Here is a 21,532-nt window from a genome sequence, read left to right as displayed (position 1 = left end):
AAGCCAATGAGAAAATCACATGTGTGTAGTGACGGACTTCATAAAGTCTTATCTGTATTAGTTGTAACTACAGCAACAGTTAACCATTACCCCCTCCACTACTACTATAACCTAATAATAATACTAAATGTAAAGTAAAAAAAAAATATTACAGTTTGATCAAATGTGTATTACAATAAATAGTTAAATACTTTATACTAAATACATTACAGATTAAATAATAATAATAATAATTTAAGATTCTACATTTAAATGTTAAATATATATATTACTATTCGTTATATAATTATAACGAATATAAATCATAATATATATAATGAATATATTAATTTATAACATTATGAACAATTATAATCACATTTATATTATGAATATAAATATAACTAAAATTTATTTTAAATCAAAATCTTGAGAACTTGATGTTTGTTGATTTTATATGGAAATAGCAATAGCAAGAATTACTGCATCTTTATAACTTGACATCGCATATTTAGAATTTATAACATTAATGCTCAACTTTAGATATGACTACTTGACTGACTACAACATTTAAAAAAGAAATCAACCACAACAATGCAAGAATCCTCCTACATGTTGACAATCTATTTATTGGTTCATCGTATTTACAAAAGTGCATTTATAATAGTGGGGTTTCCAACATTTGCCTCTTTTCACAAATATTTATATGTTGATAATGACAACAGTACAATAATCTACCTTAAAAAGCATGCCTTCTTCGGTTCTTGCAGTTCAAAGTAAGCTGTCTTGATCCAATCTAGTTCCAGGCAGGCACACCTGGTATACCGTTTAGCTTGAGGGACAGAGACACTGCACAAGGCACTTTAACTTCACCTACTCTTTCTCTCAGCTCATAAACAGGATTCAAGACATCGTTAAGCTAAATGAAAACCTTTACCAGCAAAACATTCATCCTCTCTGATATACGTACACTCACTTTTGTAAAAATCTTTCTGGATCATCATTTGTACATTTCTGCTGAGCTGTTTATTTACTAGATTGCTCCCCATTTGATTTTACAGATTTCTCAAGAGACGATGGGAGGGTGGGAGGGTGGGGATAAAAGCAACAGTTGAAATGATATTATACTCTCTGATGAGCATAACCTGACAGACTGGAGAGAACAAAAGGCTTAACACTATATTAAAGTTTAGATTCTTCTCAGTTTTTCAATAGATTTGTCCAGGAAACCCCAAGTGGAGACCACAGGAGCTGCAGGGATTTGCAAAACCATGAATCCATAATGTTCATCCGACAGCAGGCTGTAAGAGGTGGAGGAACTCATTCTGCAGGCTAGCGTCTTTTAGCGACTGATGTATCATTGCCATGACTGATGCCGTTGGGAAGAGGAGCTGGTGAAGAATTATGGGATCAGACGAGCAGGGTAGTGTAAGGGGAGCGGTACGGAGAACTGTACAGTTTCACAAAGCGAGCAGGATGTGGTGTGAGAGGAACATGGCAGCGGATAGACAGTGGGCCCTCAGAAGACACTTTCAGCTTCTTCTTGACTTTGAGTGCTGGATTAGCCATTGAAGCGTAATGTCTGTGAGAATCAGGGGACACAACAGTGCCATGTAAGTATAGCAGACTAGAAACATCATACAGCAATCTCAACTCATCCTCATGGAACATTACTTACCAATGTTATCTTTCTCTTTGCAAGAAATCGAGTAGCAGCAGATCTCCCGGTCTTGAATAGCAGCCAAGTTCCTAAAGAAATAGAACATGAGAAAGGATCAATAAAACCAATTGTATGGTATTTCATTTCAGGCCTACTGGTTATTTAAGGACAAGCTGTAAACAGAGTGTAGTCCAACAACAGGAAAATATAGAAGCAGATGCAACTCTTAGCCAATAGATGGCAGTAATTCTTACAACAACAGGAGACCCCCAAACCACACGACCTTTCCATTTTCATACAGACAGATGGTTAAACTCTGGTCTAGACATTGTGACTCATCTCATTCTCACACAATTCTTAGAAAACATAAAAATTCTCAATCTGATCCAATGTTTGTTTTTGTTTTCTTTAAAAAAATAAAATGTATAAGATGATATTAGAGAGAGTTGTTTAAATAGAACATTCCTTTATAATGAAGATAATTTTTTTTTTTTAAACTGGGATGAGCAGAACCAGTAATGCAATTTCCTAATTATTATAATTATATTAAGTTTTCTATTATGGCAAAGCAATCTTATTAGCATCATATGATTTGGCAGAATATAATCACAGGCTGTATGAGGCCGAGATAGTCCACTCGTACATGAATAGGAGAAATCATATCGTTCAATATGGCATCTTTAGGAATGCATCTCCCACCAACCATGCGAATTAGCTGGATCAGTTATTGAAACGATTTTCACAAACATTTATGTATCAGTATTTCTCAACCGGTGGGTCACAATCCAAAAGTGTGTCACACAAGAAAAAGTAGGTTGTTTCAGTGGGTTGCGGAGAGTGTGGTCAAAGAAACAACAACAAAAACGGAATTGTAAATGTTTTTCTGATGCAAGACTTATTTTGAAAGACGCATGTTAATACTCATGACACTTCTGTCAGACAGTTTAAGTAAAGCGTGCCTAAGAAAAAAGCATTGTCCTGATTCAGTATCTGCTGTCAGATGAGATGTTGTCAGGCTATGTCAGTGTGATTATTCTAACATTTTAGTAAATTGTTATGAAAAAGACTCACTTCAGAAAAACAAACTATCCTGTGCGAGTGCAAATGCAGAGGCACATGCTGTATATTACCTCACTATATATAATGAAATTACGAGCATACAACGTCGTATTAACGCTGTCAATTAGGTCACGAAACTACCAATAAATTGTGTTAGCTAAAAAGGATTTTCACAGGTATGATGTTCATTCTATTCATCAGTGTCTATATGTTTTATTAACAGTTCATGTTTGTATTGTACATTTACCATGGCAACTATTATAGTAACCCCCAAAATACCACTTAATTTTCTCTCTGTATTATATTCTGTATTTTTGATGACTGTGATAGCTCATACCAATTTACTAACTTTAGGGTATTATGAATAACTAGGACTTCTATTTAACAGCCTGAAAAGTGTGTGCCTATTTAACAGGTTGAAAAGTGTGTCAACCATTTCTGAGAAATAAATTAGCTTGGTTCCAATTCCTAAAAATGTAGGTCGCATGGGAGAATGTGGGACCCATGGCCAAACCAGTTGAGAACTACTGGCCTAGAGAGACAGTAATATAAAAAGCTATACTGGTTAACAATTTATTTTCCCCACCAATCTGACCAAGGTGACATCAGGCGAAAAAATTTATAAATTCAGGTGGAGTAAGTAAATTACAATTTTTTCAATCAACATTTTTTTTATACAATAATTTGCACTGATAAATCAATTTAGGTATTGTCCATTTTGATTTCATGTAGACTTTAATTAAAGAAGCAGTGGGGAAACATCTGCCTGTGTGGTGTACAGCTCCTTACATTTTTTCAATTAGCTGTTTCTCATCCAGCGCATTGGGCAGATCTCTCTTATTGCCGAGCACCAACACCTAAAAGACAAGAGACATCCATAGAAACTTATGCAGTGAAGATGAAGATATGTTTGAGCAATGATGTGGGGAAAAAACAAGGAAATGTCTTACAGGGATTCCTTGTAACTGTGGCTTGTCTAAAAGATTGTGCAGCTCATTTCTGGAAGCTTCAACCTTCTCCCGGTCCGCTGCATCCACCATGTACCTTTGAGAGAAAATGGAAAAAGGATGAAATGATGCACATTTTTTATAATTTTGGTAGTGTGAATACTTTCCTCTTTCCCTTATAGAATATGGATGTAGAGATACTTACACTATTGCATTCACCCCACGACAGTATCGCTCCCACATGCTCCTGAACCTCGGCTGACCTCCTATATCCCAGATCTGCACAGTAATCAGACCCACGTTAGTTTCAGTGTTTAATATTTACAATTAAACTTGCACCTTATTTTTCTCCTGAAGATTATTCATTAAAAAGGACCAAACCTTGATGGTGACGTTGCCTTTTGTGACCTTCCTCATGTTGAACCCAACGGTTGGAATCATGTCTTCGCTGAACTGGCCTGACTGGGGGGGGGGATAATATAACACATATTAACTCATGGACTTAGATTTGTTTGTGGTGAAATGTTTCCATTATTCTACCTAAAACAACTTCTTTACTTTTTTTTGTGTGTGACGCCCAGTTTATTTTCCTATTGCTGTAAGCGTAGGCCTGCAGTGATTGGTAGTTAAGGGCTTCCCATCAGAACGATTTATTTGATCTATGATTCATAATGAAAGTTCAGAAACAAAATAACCTCAAGACCGCTCTGGGAAATTTCCATGGCATATTGCCATCTACTGTACTAATCTACAGAGATTCTCAAATTGAGGCCATTGCCACAGTCAACTCTAAAAGTTCTGTGCCAATATGGTGATTATTATACAATTACCGGTACTATATTTTGCGATTCTAATAAAACTTCTTGCATCCCAAATGTTTAGTCAAACAATACACCCAATCTCAGTAAGAAATTTGACCAACCATTTGCATTTAGTAATTCATCTTTAGTAGTCAGCAATCACAGTGTTTTACATCATTAATAAACACTTATTAGTATTACTGACCTGGTTTAGACCTGCCTGACTTATGAGGCAGGCCTAAACCACAAGACCACCTCTCCAGTTATGATTCAGTTTTGATAAACACTTTCCCTTATTCGTCACGTTGTTGCCAGTAAAACTCTATTTCTTAACATTAGGACCACAAAGTATTCAAACAAACTCATTCAGTTCTTGACTGCATAGTCAAATCTGCAGATGTAATTTATTCCATTGGCTAATATTAGCAATTATATACGTCAACCTGATAATGAAAATTATTCCAATGGCTAATATTAGCAATTATATACGTCAACCTGATAATGAAAATTATTCCAATATTGAATATTTAGCAAACATAATGTCACAATGCTTACTGATACCGTGCTATACAACTACTCTTAGTGAGATATAGGATTTTATTAACTCCCACAACCTAACAAACAGTATACCAGAGCCCATCTACGGAGAGCCTGGCCACTCCCTAAGTCCTATTTTACCAAATTTTGGTTGTAGTTCCACCAGAGTTCCACTGGGGGCGATCGCCGAGTGCAAAATGAATGGGAGTCTATGGAGCTAGACGGCTAAATTTGTCTCTTTCACCCGATTGCCGTTGAGAAATCTCAGATTTGATTGTAGGTTTTGCAAGTTCAACATGGGTTAGGCTATAGGTCGAAAGTTGAATGAACGAGTACTTATGTCCTTTCGATTTCTTACAGGCCGAGTTGTTGTTGCCCATAACACACTAGCATTCTGCTAATCATGAATGCTGATTGGTCAGTGAAGGACTGATTACGACCAGAAATACCGCTTGATGGCATCATGGTATCCGAAGCGGGGTCAGAAAACTCTTCTAGCACGTGTATTTAGCTGTGTTGTCGATGCCTCGAGAGAAAAGAAAGTGCAGAGCCCGAAAGCACCAAAGTGACTGAAGGATTGCCGTAAAGCAGTAGCCTATCTCTGGCCGTACGATGTGTATGACGTCATTGACATTTTAAAAGACTTTTTAAAGCAAATAAGTTACTCTAAAAAAATCTAACACCCAGCAATGTGTAATTTATTTGCATCTCTTTTCGAATACAACATTCAAATTACTAGACAAAAAATTATATCCTGAGAAAAGTGGATTTTCAGGGGTATAGCTCCATAGATCTCCATTCATTCTGCACTCGTCCTGTGAGCGCCCTCATATGGAACCAGAGTGGAACTGCAACCAGTTCAGAAGCCGGAAGTTAACAGAGTGGCAGTTCTCCCCTTATTAGACATTCTCTGAGTATACTCATTTTATAGGGAAGATACACAAAACAGCCTATTGGGTTTGTTTTTGTTGTTGTTTTTGTCCTTCACGTGACGAAGCAAGCAAATGACGCTCACCTTGTGCTGAAGCAAAGTGACAACCATGACCAAAGCAAGTATCATACCAAAGCAATCACATGCAATGGAACTAACTGCCCTTGACAAATGTTCTTCATTTTAAGGACCAGGAATTCTGTAAGCCAATTAAGGAAACTAAAAAACTAAATGAAGTGTTTGACAGCATGTTTGCCAAGTAGGCTAACTAAGGAAAATAACTGAAGAGAATATACTTGTAGTCCTGTTTAAGATTGCGGTGTCAACCGCTCTGGCTGCACGGCTCTTGCAGCTAATAGTGAATAAAGGGTTACTGAGTCAGCACAATATCTCAGACTGTCTGGCAACAGGGAGAAAGATAACCAGCCACTTCACACTATCAGCCATCATTACGGTACTCAGAGAGATCCAGACAGATTTTGGAAAGTAAAAAACCAATCCCACGGCACACTAATACACAAACATGCATTGATTTAAATGGCATTTTAATCTGGATATTGTTTCTAAAGTAGCACTCATATTTGATGTTAAACTAAAGTCAAGTAGGAGAACACATACAAGTAGTTATATGATGTTGTTTGTGTGATAAAACAACAAATTTACATATCGCTGATTAATTATTTTTTCCAATAATGAAATACTGCGTTATAAAAATTGGTATTGTGGCTTTATATATGGTCCGATACATAACCGTCTGCACGAGTCATAATATTAACATTTTATGAAAATCAAGCTCAGGTGGAGTTCCAAGGCTTTTAACCAGCGAATGACAGAAATTTGTCTGAGGCAGTATCTCTGTTTAAAACAAAACTTAAATAGCCAGATTCATCCAGTTCTAGTGGGCGCTGTTTTTCTAGTGTTTCATGTTGTTCATTACATATGCAATGGCTATCTAAAACAGTACTAGACAGCAAAAACAAGACTCTTCTCTGCTCTTCGAATACATTAAACATTATAGCTTTTAAAGACAGTGTTTCTTGAGTAAAGAAAATGCTGTACTTAATCAAACATCAGTTCTTTATTTTACCCTTGCACAGCAAACAAGCAGAGACTCTCCAAGTCCAAACCGTGTGTGGCACTTCATTCATAAGAGGCGGGTGGAGTTATAAAGTTTGACTGACAGTTTGAGGATTCAATGGAGTTACGAGTAGGGCTGCACGATTAATTGGATCGTGCTTGAACCGATCAGTCTTGATCAGCTTGTCAGTGAAGCACGCCTCTGTGATGAGTAGTAAACGCTGCTCCATCTAAAAGCACTGCGTGTTTGAGTCGCTTATAATGTGCATTTGAAAAACTAACAAGCGTCAAACATCTTTCCAAAAATGAGAAGCATTTACAAACCTGTTGTCCAACAAAAGGGAACATTTAATGGGGTCTAACATGTTTTTACTCCAAACTCACTTCATAACATCAATCGAGTGCTTGAAATAACTGAGCTAATGTGGCTTATCATCACAGAATGAGGCAATTTATTATTTCACAGTATTCTATACAGTGATAAAGGCTATGTCGATTAGTACTGCATTATAAATATACTTTATCATCATGAAAATCCTCACAGCCTTTGCCAAATCGCATTTGTTTTAATATCGATTAATCGTGTAGCCCTGTTTACGAGGTTTAGTCACAAGCTCTTTTTAAAACTTTCATTGGTTAAATATTTGTAAAACCAAAATATTTGACCAATAGCATTGATTTTTAAAAATAAAATAAAACAAAAATTATTAAATATTATACTAGATACAAGGTGACAGCGACGATATTTTCTTATATGGTAGCTTTTATTTATGGGATTTGATACTTTTCCAAGCGGTCACACTAGTGTGCCGCGGCACAATGGTTGGGCAACAAGCAGGCATCTCTGTGCCTTAATTGCACTTGTTACTGTTAACAATTAATGAGATACACACCTGGTCACCTCAGGAGATGTGATTCCCACCTGAAGCGCTGAAACGATTACACAGCAAGAGTTTTTACAGAGACGATGGCGAAGTCATCAACGTATTACATCATCACGTTGGAAAGGTAGTTTTTTTTTTTATAATAATAATAAATTAAAACAAAGATGTCGGACGATTTTGAAGTTGGAGGAGAAAATGAGCTGGAGTTTTTCGCACTTCCCTACTTTTTTGAACCGGAGTACACAGACAAATAACTTAGATGACGTGACCCGTGACCATTCCAACGTGATGGAATGTTGTACGTTGTCGCCCGTGAATAACTTGACCAGCCCACAACGTCTTCTCTGCTTCTCGGAGTTCAATGCGCGATTAAAACGCTCAAAGATGGGTCAGTAACCAGTATATTTGTACCAGCTTGCTCCAGTGAATCACAAACTGGCTGTAAGTATGAATATTTATATATTTTCTACCGTCCTTTTATATTTATATCTTCCTCCGTCCTTCGGATGAGACGTTAAACCGAGGTCTTGACGCTCTGTGGTCATTAAAAATCCCAGGATGTCTTTCGAAAAAGAGTAGGGGTGTAACCCCGGCATCCTGGCCAAAATTGCCCCTTGGCCTCTGTCCATCCCCATATACTGATTGGCTTCATCCCTGTCTCCTCTCCACCAGTAACCTGGTGTGTGGTGGGAATTCTGGCGCAATATGGCTGCCGTCGCATCATCCAAATGGATGCTAAACATTGGTGGTGGTCGAGGAGATTCCCCCCTTCTATGTAAAGCGCTTTGAGGTCTCAGAAAAAGCGCTATATAAATGTAACAAATTATTATTATTATAATTACTATTATTATTACCGGGTGTTCAAAATAGTTTTGGGTTTTATATTGTCTAAGTTTCTGGCTAACTCGTTGGAATGATACGTGGCGCATCTCAGAGATGTACAAGATGGGCATTTGTGGTTAAAAAGTATATATATTTTTTTTTTTAGAAAACAGCTAGTTTTTTATTCCAACCTATATTCCGAAAGGAACTCCTTGAACTCTATTATGCTGCATTGACCCTACTCACACCTAATGTCAAATCTATAAATCTATCTATCTCTACGTATCAAAGTCCTCTTCAGTTTAAATTAATGAAAACAACAGAAATATTTCCAAACAATGAATATTCATATTACATGATGCAAAACACAAAAATGGGCCAATTCATGTGAAGTTTAGGTGATGAATCTGACTTAAGTAGTCACAGGATTTGTATAACGCCACAGCTTATGAGGGACTCGAATAAGGGACTTGAAGTTTTACGAATTCCCTTCCTTCAGTATACTCTGAAGCTCAAGATCTACTGCATGCCTGGCATGCTTGTGATTCATAAGAACTCTCCCTCAAACGGTTAATTAGACCCTTTCGAAAGGAGATCATTCTGAAAACAATTTCAAAAAGATCCACACGATTTGACAATTTGAGGGAAGTGGTTACAGAAGAGAGAACTAGAAATATAGGCAACACATGAGGCCAATGCTTAGGCTACACTGAACACTTCAGCCAACAACTAAATGCGTCCTAAGCATTTTGAGCAACACAAATAGAATTTGAAAGTTGGTATACCACATTACATTCATAAATTGTGTCTAGTCTTCTACCATGGTAAATAAAAAAAACAATGAACTACTGTGACAAGCACATTTAGCTTACTCGTGCACCAAATCACATGATGGAGGACGTCACTTGACTAGGAAGAACCGCATTAAAATGTTTGTGAGTCTTGTGACTAATGCCAGAAACTAGAAACATATACGTACAGTGCTTGGAAGAACAGATAGTGGAACTACTTGTTGGATTAGGATTAGGAATGATCTTGCGGAACAAGTACCGTACTACAGTACATACTTGATTCAGAGTATGAGGTTATATATTATTTTTTTGCCTCACCCCTCAAGACAGAGGAGGTCCAGTTAGACACAGGGAATGTGTCTAATCAACAACGTAACACAATGCCGATAAAACAGTATTATTAGGAATTCATTATTAGTCAAAGTTAAAGGGATAGTTCACCCAAAAATTTAAATTGTGTCATCATTTAGTCACCCCCAGATTGTTCCAAACCTGTATGAGTTTCTTTGTTCTGTTGAACAGTAAAGGTGAACTATGCAGCTTTTTTACATTAACCGAACAGCTTCGGAGTCATTGGAATGGTTATATTACTTTTTTCGGGTTGAATGGTGGTCGTCTTGCACCCCCCTATCTAGGGCTGTAAACGATTAATTGCGATTAATCGAATCCAAAATAAAAGTATTGTGTATACTTATTTTGTATATAAATACACACACATGCATGTATATATTTGAGAAATATTTGCATTTATATACTGCATATATTTTTATATGACTTATATTATACATAAATATTATACAAAATTTAATAAATATTATACAAAACTATTTTATATATAAATAACTTAAATATATACATGCATGTGTGTGTATTTCTATATATACAAAATAATTATACACAATACACACACATATATTATGTAAACACAAACTTTTATTTTGGATTCGATTAATCGCAATTAATCGTTTACAGCCCTACCCCTATCGCATGTGAGCGGAAAAAGCACACTTGCAACGGGCCTCCGGACACGGCGTCAGAAAGTATCGCGTGATATCAGGTCTCGCGATGTAGCACAATAATGACATCATTTTAGCAGATTTCTTTTTGCCATAAAGCAATTGATTTACGGCAATAAGAAATCTGCTTAAATTATGTAGCCTAATTATTGCGCTCCCTCACGTTGTTCGAACCCGAATGAAGACGACGTTGTAAAGAATGTCCCGTCTGCTTTGGTGTCGTTTATCTACTATCCTCTGGTATCTGAGAGTCAACAAAAAGTTTTTCGACAGAGTTGTCAAATATCTATTCTGGAGCTGTAGGGGAGCTCTATAGAGAAAACAGCGAGCAAAAACCTGCATAGCCCTGCTTTAAAGAAGATATTTTGAAAAATGTTGGTAACTAGACAGTAGCCATTGACTTCCATAGTAGGAAAACATACTATGTCAATCCGTGTGGATGCATAAAGTTTGTTTACTGATTATGGCTACTGCTTGACATTTGTCCATTTTTTGCGCATCAAGTCTCATGTCAGGCACTTCCATATAACAGACATTCTTTGACCCAATTTCAAAGATTTTTTTTAACATTGTTGGTACTTTGTGCTATTACACAGCTGAGTGCTACCATGTACTGTCACTTGCTGTTTGCAGGTCGGCAGTATACTTGGTGTGTTTATGATGATTGTGTTATATTTAATTGTTATAATAGTAGCAAGTGGGTAAATTGCATGGATGATCATTTCACGTCAACATGGTGGCGCCCATGATGGGGTGACCCCCTCCATGTAAAATCAAATTAAAAATCTAGAAGACTGATACATAGTCTTCACGTCAACATATTTCTAAAACAGTTTTGTTGATTTCTTTATGTATAACATATTTTATATAGCTAAGCTGAGAATAACACGTTGGGTTGTACATTCACATGCTTGGGTTAGGAATACGTAACACAACCAGTTAGTTTTACAGAAAGCTGCCTGCCACCAATAGTTGGATTTTGTTTTCTCTCTAGAACTCCGATCAAGAAAAAAAATGTTCCAGGGTTAACGTTAACTGATCTGAAATTATAACAAGATTATAGGGTCGAAAATATGTGGACGTGAAGCACATTTCACAGAATGTATACGGTAAACTGTCAACTGTTGTCAACACAAACCACCTACGCAATCTAATTAATGATGGTCATCTGGGAGCTAACGTTAGCCAGTTAGCTTTCACAAAAACGTTGATTTACAGTCCCCAAGGTGGCATTTTCCAGTCGTCTACAGTGACTTTAAGTAAATTAGCTTCATTATCTGTTAGTAAAGCAAGTATGTTAATTGTCTGGTGTACTAGACTGACATTCAGTCTCTTAGATTTGTTAAACTAGCTCATGCTAACCGCAAATACTCACCGCGATTACGTTAACAAACGTTGTTTTGCCCGAATATTGCAGCCCGACGAGGGTTAATTCCATTTCTTCCTTCCAAAAGAGAGCCTTAAACCAGTCCAAGAGGCGATTAATGAGTGCCAACATTTTTGATGTGAGATTTTACAGCTCTGTGTGTTGGTTTGGGTTGTTTGCAATGTTTTTCACCACTAGAAAAACGTAATGTAGTGTTTGGGAGGAACTGACCGCTGTCATATGACTGACTACGTTTGTGACCTGAATGTGTGTTCATGCGCGTAGAAGCTGCGCCACTTATGCGCAGGCCTGCAGTCCGACTCAGTTCAGCGAATCGGTTCCTTCGAAAAGTTCGTTACAAAAGAGCCAAAAACAGTGATTCGTTTCTGTCATAAAACACAGTGTGACCACAAGGCACATACTTGTCTTTTATTGGTTTTATTACGTTTTATGATAACACTTTACAGTAAGTTGCCCATAAGGTAACGTTAATGAAAATAAGAATGATCAATATATTTGTTACAATATTTATTCATATTTGTTAACGTCAAACAACTAGGCCTATTGCTTGTTACTCCAGGACAGGTCCATTAAATAATATTAACTTTTCACTTTAAAAATGCTAACATTAACTAAGATTAATAAATTAGAAGCATTTGTATTGTTAGTTCATGTTAACTAACATAATTAATTAATGTTAGCAAATGGAACCTTATTGTAAAGTGTTACCACTTTATTTTAATTTCACATGTATTGTTCAAAGTATTGTTCACATTATACAACTCATAAAACTTAGAACATAACATTTAATTCACAACAGAAAAAAAACTAAAATTGTTACATTTCCTTTCTAAATAAAAAAGTCTTTGCACATTGTAACTCTAATGGCTAATGAACATAACATGTAATAACTGCAAATAAAACTACACAAAATGTCGGTGAAATTATATGCAGCACAAAAATACATAATATGTCTGCAACAAGATGACTCAGGTGATGTTTAGCAAAAGTATCCAAGTGATGGATTTTATACAGTATCTGTAGAACATGGTGCATATTGATACAATAAATATAATGAATAATAGCTTGACAGTCAAATCAAACCAGATGTGAAAGTGAAAAAATGTCCTTAAAGCAGAAATAGCTGCAAGGAGACAGAGCAAACTACCCCTACACGTCACATTCACACGTGATCAGAAGAACATCAATACAATAAGACAAACATGAAGCATGCATTATATGCTGGTCGTTGTGCCTTTTAATCTTTGGTGGTAGGCTACTCTGGGCTATTTAAGACATATTTCTCTGTACAATACCACATCAAAAAAGGTTGTGAAAAAATACATGTGTAATGTCTAACTATTACTTGCTTATAGCTGCAGTCCGTAGTTTTTGCTCTATGTCGCCATCACTGTTCGAAATTTGCAATTGCAGTTATTCGCGGAATTATCAACTTTACGTGGTTTGTGCCTTGGCATGGCACAGCGCGGATGAATCCAATGTTTTGAGGAGAATGTGCGGCTGTCAGTCACCGCACCGCGTAATTCTTCCAACATAAGAATTTACCGGAAAATGTCATCTGAACAAGTAAGTAACAACCATTTTGTTCTGACCAACTAAGGGGGGAAAAGCATTGCAGTAAACCGCACTGATTCAATCTAACAATTGCTTATTATATCACGTCAAACCGTGCAAATTATAGGCTACTTTGTTCTCAAATTGTTAATGTTAACAACATCAGCATTGTGTGACTACATGTAGCCTAATGCCCTTCTGATATTATCCTTGTTGCAGTCTCTCTTTTTTTTGTAGCCACTCCGAAGTCTTTTGAATTTTGGTGAATCTCCAGTTGTCACTGGTGTTTGTCGTTTGAACCTTTGTGGATCCGCCATCAAATTGATAAGTTTAATTATATTAAGTGCTGTGAGAAAAGGCTATAAATATCCACCTCCAACATCCTCATACGCAAAATCATAGAAATAAATACAGATTCCCTGGCCGCTGGATCGTAGGCTACATCAACGACGCCGCCATATTGCGGAGGGCAACTTTCCCATAACTCTCATAACGGGAATTGGGAAAAAATGCCTGCTTCGTGTGCTGCCTAGGGCTGTACAAATCGCAGCACAATTGAAAACAGGTTTCGGAAATACCATTCACAAGTAAGACAGAACATTTTTTTTCTGGTTGTATTTGGTCATCATATAATTAGTAGCCTAATAGTAACGTTAGTTGGCCACCGGGGTCAGTCAGACAAAAACAGCTAGCGATAAATAAATGGTTGTGTGACTGACAGGATGTCCATTTTTAGACATACGCCCGATGCGTAAGCCATACTCAGGGTATTTTATTTATCTATTTATTTTTAACAAATAATGCATTATAACGTAGGACAATAGTATTAAATAGAGCATTGGATGTTGCCACAGGCTTGTATAAAATTACACAGTGATCCAGTGGGAAAATTAAATCGTTCATTTGTACATCTTATGTTTTCAATACATTTTTAGTTAAAGTTTTATGATTCTTTTTTTTGTCATTTTAACATATTAGTGCTGTCAAATCGATTATTGTTATTATAATATTATACCACTTGCAATCAATCTAGTTATGCTGTTAAATTATTGTACTATTCACTAGTCACTACTTAACTTATTATATTATTGTCTATTCTGTAATTGATATTTCATATTGTTTTGCTATTATTAATAGTATACATAAACTATTGCTATTATCAATATATTATTATATTATTGTACGTTATGATATTATAAAATTATACTATTCATCATTACTATTTTATTTGCTCTACTGTTTGTTTATTTTATTGACTATACACTAAACTATTTACTATTACTTCTCACTTTATTTACTATTTGCATTGCACTGTAGTACCATACCGTATGTATTACCATAAAGGATCGATCACTTATCTTTGTTATTGTATATTTGGAGTATCTAGTTGTAAATATCTATAATTTTAGTTAAAAACACAGAAAGCAGCCTGCCGGTGTGATTTGTAGGCCTATTTGTCGATGTGTTTTATTTTCTCAATGGGGGTCAATTCTAAGCACAAGAAAAGCTCAAATGGGGTTAAAGACAGAAAATGCTTTTTCCACAATAAGAACACTTTATTTATATATGGAGGCCTTCACTGTTCTTATCCAAGTATAAAAAGTCTAACTTGAGATTTTAAATAACTAGAGATGGAACGTTTTGTACACCACGTACAAACCACTGAAATCGGTTGATGTAAACGTTATTTTTGTTTTTATCCAGAAAAACCGCAGCTCACCTGTTTACTTGCATTTGTTTACAGCGCAGTCTTGCCCTCAGCAATATGGCGGACGCGTTGACGTATCGCAGCAACATTCCAAAGCGGCCAATAGGGCGTCAATGTATTTATTATATCTATGCGCAATATACCCTAGTGGAGACACCTTCTTTATGACACCTTCTAACACTGGAATTGAAAAACATTACAAGCTTGCCGTTATGAATCGAGCTAAGGCAGTTTTGAACACTGGCTGGTTATGTACTTGCTCAAAAATGTCTTTTGGATAAGTTTTAACCCCAAAAAGTTACGGAATGCAGCTTATATATAATTCACTAACTCTACTCTGCTCTTTCTGAAAATCTAAGGCTGTATTTTAATGGTTTAACACTTACAAGATAAAGTTAACAGTAAATATCCTCTTGCATGACTCAGCAAAAACAAACATGTCGTCTTTTCCTATTGTCTCAGCTCATGTGAATGTTTTGCAGCTGAAGTGATAAGATCTTTGTGCGAATCCATTCAGAGTAACAAATAGTTCATAGATGTTATACGGCAAATGCAATCCAGTCTGTTGTAGAGAGTCTGTTCATTGGGTGTTCTTCATATCACTGAGAACTTTCAAGGAAAGCTGTTGACATCACACATGCTAAATTCTTCTGATATCTCTGTCTTGGAGTCAGATCCATTCTCCCCCATTTCCTCCTTGGAAAGTTTGCAACTGCATGTATCTGAAGACAATACACGTGTGCACGGTTTTCTTACTGTGGAAAGATGCGATTATATCAGACATAGGAAAAAACATGAAAAAACAATTTCATAATACATACGACAAAACATTTTGGACATGGTAACACTAGTAAACATTAGTTGCTTATTAACATGCATATTACTAGGATATTGGCTGTTTTTTAGTACTAATAAAGTAAATATTAATGCCTTATTCTGCATGACCATATTCTACAGCCATTAGTACCCAATTCCTATACCAAAACTTAACAACTATTTTACTAATTATTATTAAGCGGTAATTAGGAGTTTATTGAGCAAAAAGTTATAGTAAATACTGAGAATTGAACCCTATAAGGCAACTGAATGTATCCATTGTAGAATATTTGTATTTATTTTTCTAAAGGGTTTACTAAGTAATACATACAGTATATAGACAACTAGAAATTTGACAAACATGAAAATGTTACTTACATTTTAGGAGCATCTTGTATTTTAAAATTTGCAAAGCAGTATACATGATAAAAACGAAGCAAGTCAACACGGTGACTATTAAACAGGCCACCATGAATGGATGAGACTGGATCCCGTTTTCTTGTTTGTCTGTTGAGTGGTTTGTATCTGTATCATTTCTTACACCTATGGGAACTTTAGAAGAAGTACCAGGGTTGTGTGAGAAATGCCTTGTAAGATAACTATTTCGCATAGAGCATGAATACAGTAATTTAAGATTCCACCTCAAAATCATCAACGATTCGTCAATAAATGCAATGGTAATATATTGATATACACACACTTTCAGATTTAATATGCACACTACATTTCAAAAGTTTGGGTTAAAAAGCTTTTTAAAACTTTTATTTGGCAAGAATGCATCAAATTGATCAAAAGTGACAGTACTGTTAAAAGATTTGAATTTCAAATACAGTGCTATGCATAAGTTTAGACACCCATGCTAAAGTTGACTAAAAAGAGGAATAAAAAATCATCTTTTGGAAATTGAACTTAATGCCTTAATTTAAAAAAATAGGAAAAATCCAACCTTTAAGGACACCAATTTTCGTTGTGAATGAATAATGTATCGTAAATAAATAAATGTTCTTCCTTAAAATACAGGGTGCATAAGTTTGGACACCCCTATGTTAAATTCCCATAGAGGCAGGCAGATTTTTATTTTTAAAGGCCAGTTACTTCATGGATCCAGGATACTCTGCATCCTGATAAAGTTCCCCTGGCCTTTGGAATTAAAATAGCCCCACATCATCACATACCCTTCACCATACCTAGAGATTGGCATGGTTTTATTTCAGTTAGCCTAACAGCTGGTTTGATTTGCATTGAGAGATGATCTTATGGAAAGTACTCCATGCCAATCTCCAGGTATAGTGAAGAGTGTGTGATGATGTGGGGCTATTTTAATTCCAAAGGCCAAGGGAACTTTATCAGGATGCTGAGTATCCTGGATCCATATAGTAACTGGCCTTTAAAAATAAAAATCTGCCTGCCTCTATGGGAGTTTAACATAGGGGTGTCCAAACTTATGCACCCTGTATTTTAAGGAAGAACATTTATTTATTTACGATACATTATTCATTCACAACGAAAATTGGTGTCCTTAAAGGTTGGATTTTTCCTATTTTTTTAAATTAAGGCATTAAGTTCAATTTCCAAAAGATGATTTTTTATTCCTCTTTTTAGTCAACTTTAGCATGGGTGTCTAAACTTATGCATAGCACTGTAAATGCTGTTATTTAACTTTCATCAAAGGATCCTGATATTTCAACACAACTGTTATCAACATTGATAATAAAGAATATTTCTTGAGCACATTAGATCAGCATTTTAGAATGATTTCGGAAGGATCATGTGACACTGAAGACTGGAGTAATGATGATGCTGAAAATTACCATTGCCATCACATTAATAAATTACATTTTAGACTATATTAAAATAGAAAACAGTTATTTGAAAATGTTATAGTAAAATGTCACAATATTCATGTCTTTACTGTATTTTTTATCAAATAAATGCAGCTTTGGTGAGGATAAGAGATTTCTTTAAAAAAAACATTACAAATCCTACTGACCCCAAACTTTTAAACAGTAGTGTATCATAATTTTTTTATTACAAATATGTAATATGAATGGAAATGGAACCCCATAATGACAGTATGTGTTTCAGTAGTGAAATGTACACACCAGAAGAGTCACATCTTGCATTGTGGGTCTTGTTTCCGGAGAAGATCTCAACACCAACACACCTGATTGTGAAACTCAGTTATCACCTGATAAACATTCTGAAGGCATTACTATTAATTTAAGAACTCCAATGAAATGTAGCAAATCAAAATATTTACTTTGTAATGTATTTACACGTGCTGCCCTCAGCATCATTGTAAGTGTTGTTTGGACATGGAACACAGTCGTAACCGTAATCAAATTTACCTGTCAAAACACCAGAAAAAGACAATTGAAGGATTTAAAATAGTATCATGAATCACTTTAATGTCTCTCTGTCCTCATGCCCTCTACACACTATGACCATTAGAAAAAAAGCCCCCATGGAAAGACACATGAGAGGATGAGCTCTAAATATTAATCATTGTGGAGACATGTGTCATTTTGTTTGATTAAATGAAATAAAAATGCCTTACCATTTCTCCTCAGTTGTTCTCCAGGTTTACAGCTTAGTCTTTCCCCACAACTGGTGCATTTTTTATTTAAGCATAAAAGATTATTACAGAAACATTCGACCTCTTTCGAAGCAGGGTTTGGTGGACATTTCTCACACACTATGTCCCTGTTGTTCTCTTTCCCTGATTCTTTGAGATACTCACCTGTCAAAACAAGTTTAAAGTAAGTTTATAATAATAATTTAATAATAATAACAATTTAATAATAATGTTATTAAATATAATGCTAATAAAGCTGTAACTCAAATTATAGATACATAAGTTCAGCTCAAAACATCATCAACTTTAACACTCCAAATTCAATAATCATGAACAGAGAATAAATTACGGTTACACTTTATTTCGATAGTCCACTTTAGACATTCTGCTAACTATAAGTAACTTTTCAACTACATGTCAACTAATTCTCATTAGAGTATCAGTAGGCTGTAGTAGACTGTTAGGTTATGGTTAGGTGTTAGGGTTCAGGTTAAGAGAATAAGTTGACTTGTAGTTGCCAAATTACTTATAATCAGTAGAATATCTGTTGGGGGACAACCAAAATAAAGTGTTAGCCAATATTAAGCAGACAGTCTACTGATACTCTAATGACAGTTAGTTGACATGTAGTCGCAAAGTTACTTATAGAATGTCTAAAGTGGACTATCACAATAAAGTGTTACCCAAATTACAGCGTTTATCATAGTCTTGAGAATATCATGGTAATCTTACCTGAAGGGCAGGCTTTATGACATATATTTCCAAGTTCATACTCGGTGGTCCAGTCACAGTTTAAAGGCAGACTCGAAATCCAGCTGCCACAAACACAGAGCAGTGTAAACCAGAAGCAGAGCTTAGCAGTGTCCATTGTATCACAGCGGTAGATTGAGGATTGCTCTCTATTTCATTTCTCACATTTTATAGTCTGAGGTTACACCCACAAAGCAGAGGCGTGAGTATGATGAGGAAGAGAGAGGTCAAAACCAAAGAGCCTATAGAACTGAGAGCAAGAACATGCAAAGGCATGCAAAGATGTGAATTTCAATTCTTGTAATCAACTCACTGGAAATCTTTCCAAAGAAATTCTTTGGAAAGCATGAGATCTGTGTAATTATTTGGGAAAGATTCACTTTATATGGGTGGAAGACAAAAATACCCATGAAAGTCGTTATACTTTCCTTTTAAGGACAATGTATTTGATGCTGTTGGTTGACATGGAAACTGGGTGTGGATATCAATGACATATTTACTATAATTCACAGTTTCATTGAGCATGAGGTTGTGGATCATAGTCAATCCAAAAATGATAAAGTGAAAAGTATGTGAACATTTACTCATCCTCATGTTGTTTTCAAACTTTGGAGTTTTCTTTCTTCTGAGGAATACAATAGAATGTTAAAGTAACTTAACTTCCATTACACACTTACACATAAAGGTTTTTTATTGGCATCTGTGGTTCCATGAAGAACCTTTAACATCCATGAAACCTTTCCATTGGACAAAAGGTTCTTTATAATGAAAAGGCTTTGTTAGATCATTAATATAATGTTCTTTGTACTAAAAAGAAAATCTTTAAAGATCTGTTCACTGAAATGGCTATTCTATGCAAACTCAATAGCTCAAATAAATAAAACTAAAATTCTGAATATCTTCTCTTGTGTTTAAAAAAATAATAATAATCATGCGGGTCTAATCACATGAGGAAGCCAATAGGGAAGAGTTACCTATCGTTCTGGTGAAAGGACAACTTCTCTTTTAATGTCAGCAAATGTCACAAGTACACACTTTACAGTATAGCAGGAACTGGCTGATGTAGTGACACTAGTGGCGTCTCTATATTAAGGTTCAGTTGGGTCAGGACCCATGTTTCTGTTGTCCAAATTGACTGTGTAAAGCAAGTGGAGAATGTCATGATAAGGACATTTGTGTGCCTCCGGGATGGGTTTGGCAACTGGTTAATTGGACCCCACCAAAAATGCATTAAAAAAATGCATAAAAAAATGTTGAGGACTTTTGGCACTTTTTAATTCAGAGACCTCAACAGAGATGACAATAAGTGATGGAGAAAGAGAAGAAGAGTGGGATCGATACAGCTGAGCATCACGTCCTTGTAAGCAGTGTCCTTGTGGTTAGTCTATGTTCTCCATTGGTTGGTGTATATTTCAAAGAATCTATGAAACCTAAGCAAATCCTTATCACCAGTTTTGAAAGCCATGTCACAGAAACTATTTGATCATTGTCTGATATACACTTCTCCACCACCTACAGAAATGCTGGTAATAAAAACATGTCTCTGATAACACAGTATCATCGAGGTAATCTAGACTGCGTAGTGTAACAGGAAGGCCCACTTCTTCAGTAAAGTTCTCTTAACCCTTAGTTGGTATGACAACCGCTGTACCAGCCTGAGTCGTAAACAGTTCTTTTAGAGTCATTTGTAAGATTAATTGATGAGAAATACCATTCACAGCCCATTTTAATACGGTAATGTGATGTTTTTCAATGTGAAAAAATATATTAATGAGAACACATGGATTCAATGTGATCATGACAAATGGGTTCCCTTTTATGGAACTTCCACGTTGTGTAAGCTGCTGACTGGGGACACACCATCACGTGCACCTGCGCAATATCAGCCTATGATTTCCGAAAATAGTACTATGTTGTCAACTAGTGATATCATCACAAGAACTTTTGAGGAATATGCAACATAATTTAGACATCATTTCAGCCTCTCTGTGCAGCTCGCACAGAGCGAGCCTGAACATAGGAGCTCAGCTTCGCGGCTGAGACACGAATAGACTATTAACTTAAAGCTTTTACTCTTAAACACAAAAGGCACGTCCACTTTAATAAAAAAATTATATTTATTAAACAAACCAGATCAAGAGCAGAAACGAAATAAAATGCATAACTGAAAAATAAAGCATAGGCTCAAAACTAATACAAACAGTGGGCACAGCTAGCGCAATGCGCATTAGGCTCCAAT

General features: G+C 35.9%; 2 protein-coding genes across 2 annotated transcripts; both read right to left on the bottom strand.

The window, feature by feature from the left end:
* Positions 1 to 401: 401 nt before the first annotated feature.
* On the bottom strand, positions 402 to 12,205 carry arl8ba (ADP-ribosylation factor-like 8Ba). Its single transcript, XM_079629041.1, has 7 exons — positions 11,879 to 12,205; positions 4,027 to 4,107; positions 3,851 to 3,924; positions 3,649 to 3,742; positions 3,488 to 3,555; positions 1,658 to 1,728; positions 402 to 1,561 (listed from the first exon to the last, which is right to left on the bottom strand). Exons 1-7 carry the CDS (start codon positions 11,999 to 12,001, stop codon positions 1,512 to 1,514), a joined length of 561 nt encoding a protein of 186 aa, XP_079485167.1. The 5' UTR covers positions 12,002 to 12,205; the 3' UTR covers positions 402 to 1,511.
* Positions 12,206 to 14,404: 2,199 nt separating this feature from the next.
* tnfrsf18 (tumor necrosis factor receptor superfamily, member 18) lies at positions 14,405 to 19,431 on the bottom strand. The gene is made up of 6 exons (XM_079628946.1): positions 19,276 to 19,431; positions 18,526 to 18,708; positions 18,229 to 18,316; positions 18,071 to 18,132; positions 16,347 to 16,520; positions 14,405 to 15,907 (listed from the first exon to the last, which is right to left on the bottom strand). Exons 1-6 carry the CDS (start codon positions 19,409 to 19,411, stop codon positions 15,765 to 15,767), a joined length of 786 nt encoding a protein of 261 aa, XP_079485072.1. The 5' UTR covers positions 19,412 to 19,431; the 3' UTR covers positions 14,405 to 15,764.
* Positions 19,432 to 21,532: the final 2,101 nt, after the last annotated feature.

This window comes from Phoxinus phoxinus, assembly GCF_949152265.1.
Source record: "Phoxinus phoxinus genome assembly, chromosome: 11".
Taxonomy (NCBI): Eukaryota; Metazoa; Chordata; class Actinopteri; order Cypriniformes; family Leuciscidae; genus Phoxinus; species Phoxinus phoxinus.
Note: the sequence above shows the minus strand (reverse complement) of the source record. Positions and strands in the feature narration are given on the sequence as shown.

Coding starts and splice junctions, on each gene's coding strand:
- arl8ba (XM_079629041.1), bottom strand. CDS start 12,001: ATGTTGGCACTCATTAATCGCCTCTTGGACTGGTTTAAGGCTCTCTTT. Junction 4,108..11,878: donor CGTTTGTTAACGTAATCGCG/GTGAGTATTTGC, acceptor CCCCCCCCCCAG/TCAGGCCAGTTCAGCGAAGA. Junction 1,729..3,487: donor AAACAGCTAATTGAAAAAAT/GTAAGGAGCTGT, acceptor CTATTTCTTTAG/GAACTTGGCTGCTATTCAAG.
- tnfrsf18 (XM_079628946.1), bottom strand. CDS start 19,411: ATGGACACTGCTAAGCTCTGCTTCTGGTTTACACTGCTCTGTGTTTGT. Junction 16,521..18,070: donor TGCAAGATGTGACTCTTCTG/GTGTGTACATTT, acceptor CTTCTTCTAAAG/TTCCCATAGGTGTAAGAAAT. Junction 15,908..16,346: donor ATACAAGATGCTCCTAAAAT/GTAAGTAACATT, acceptor ATCTTTCCACAG/TAAGAAAACCGTGCACACGT.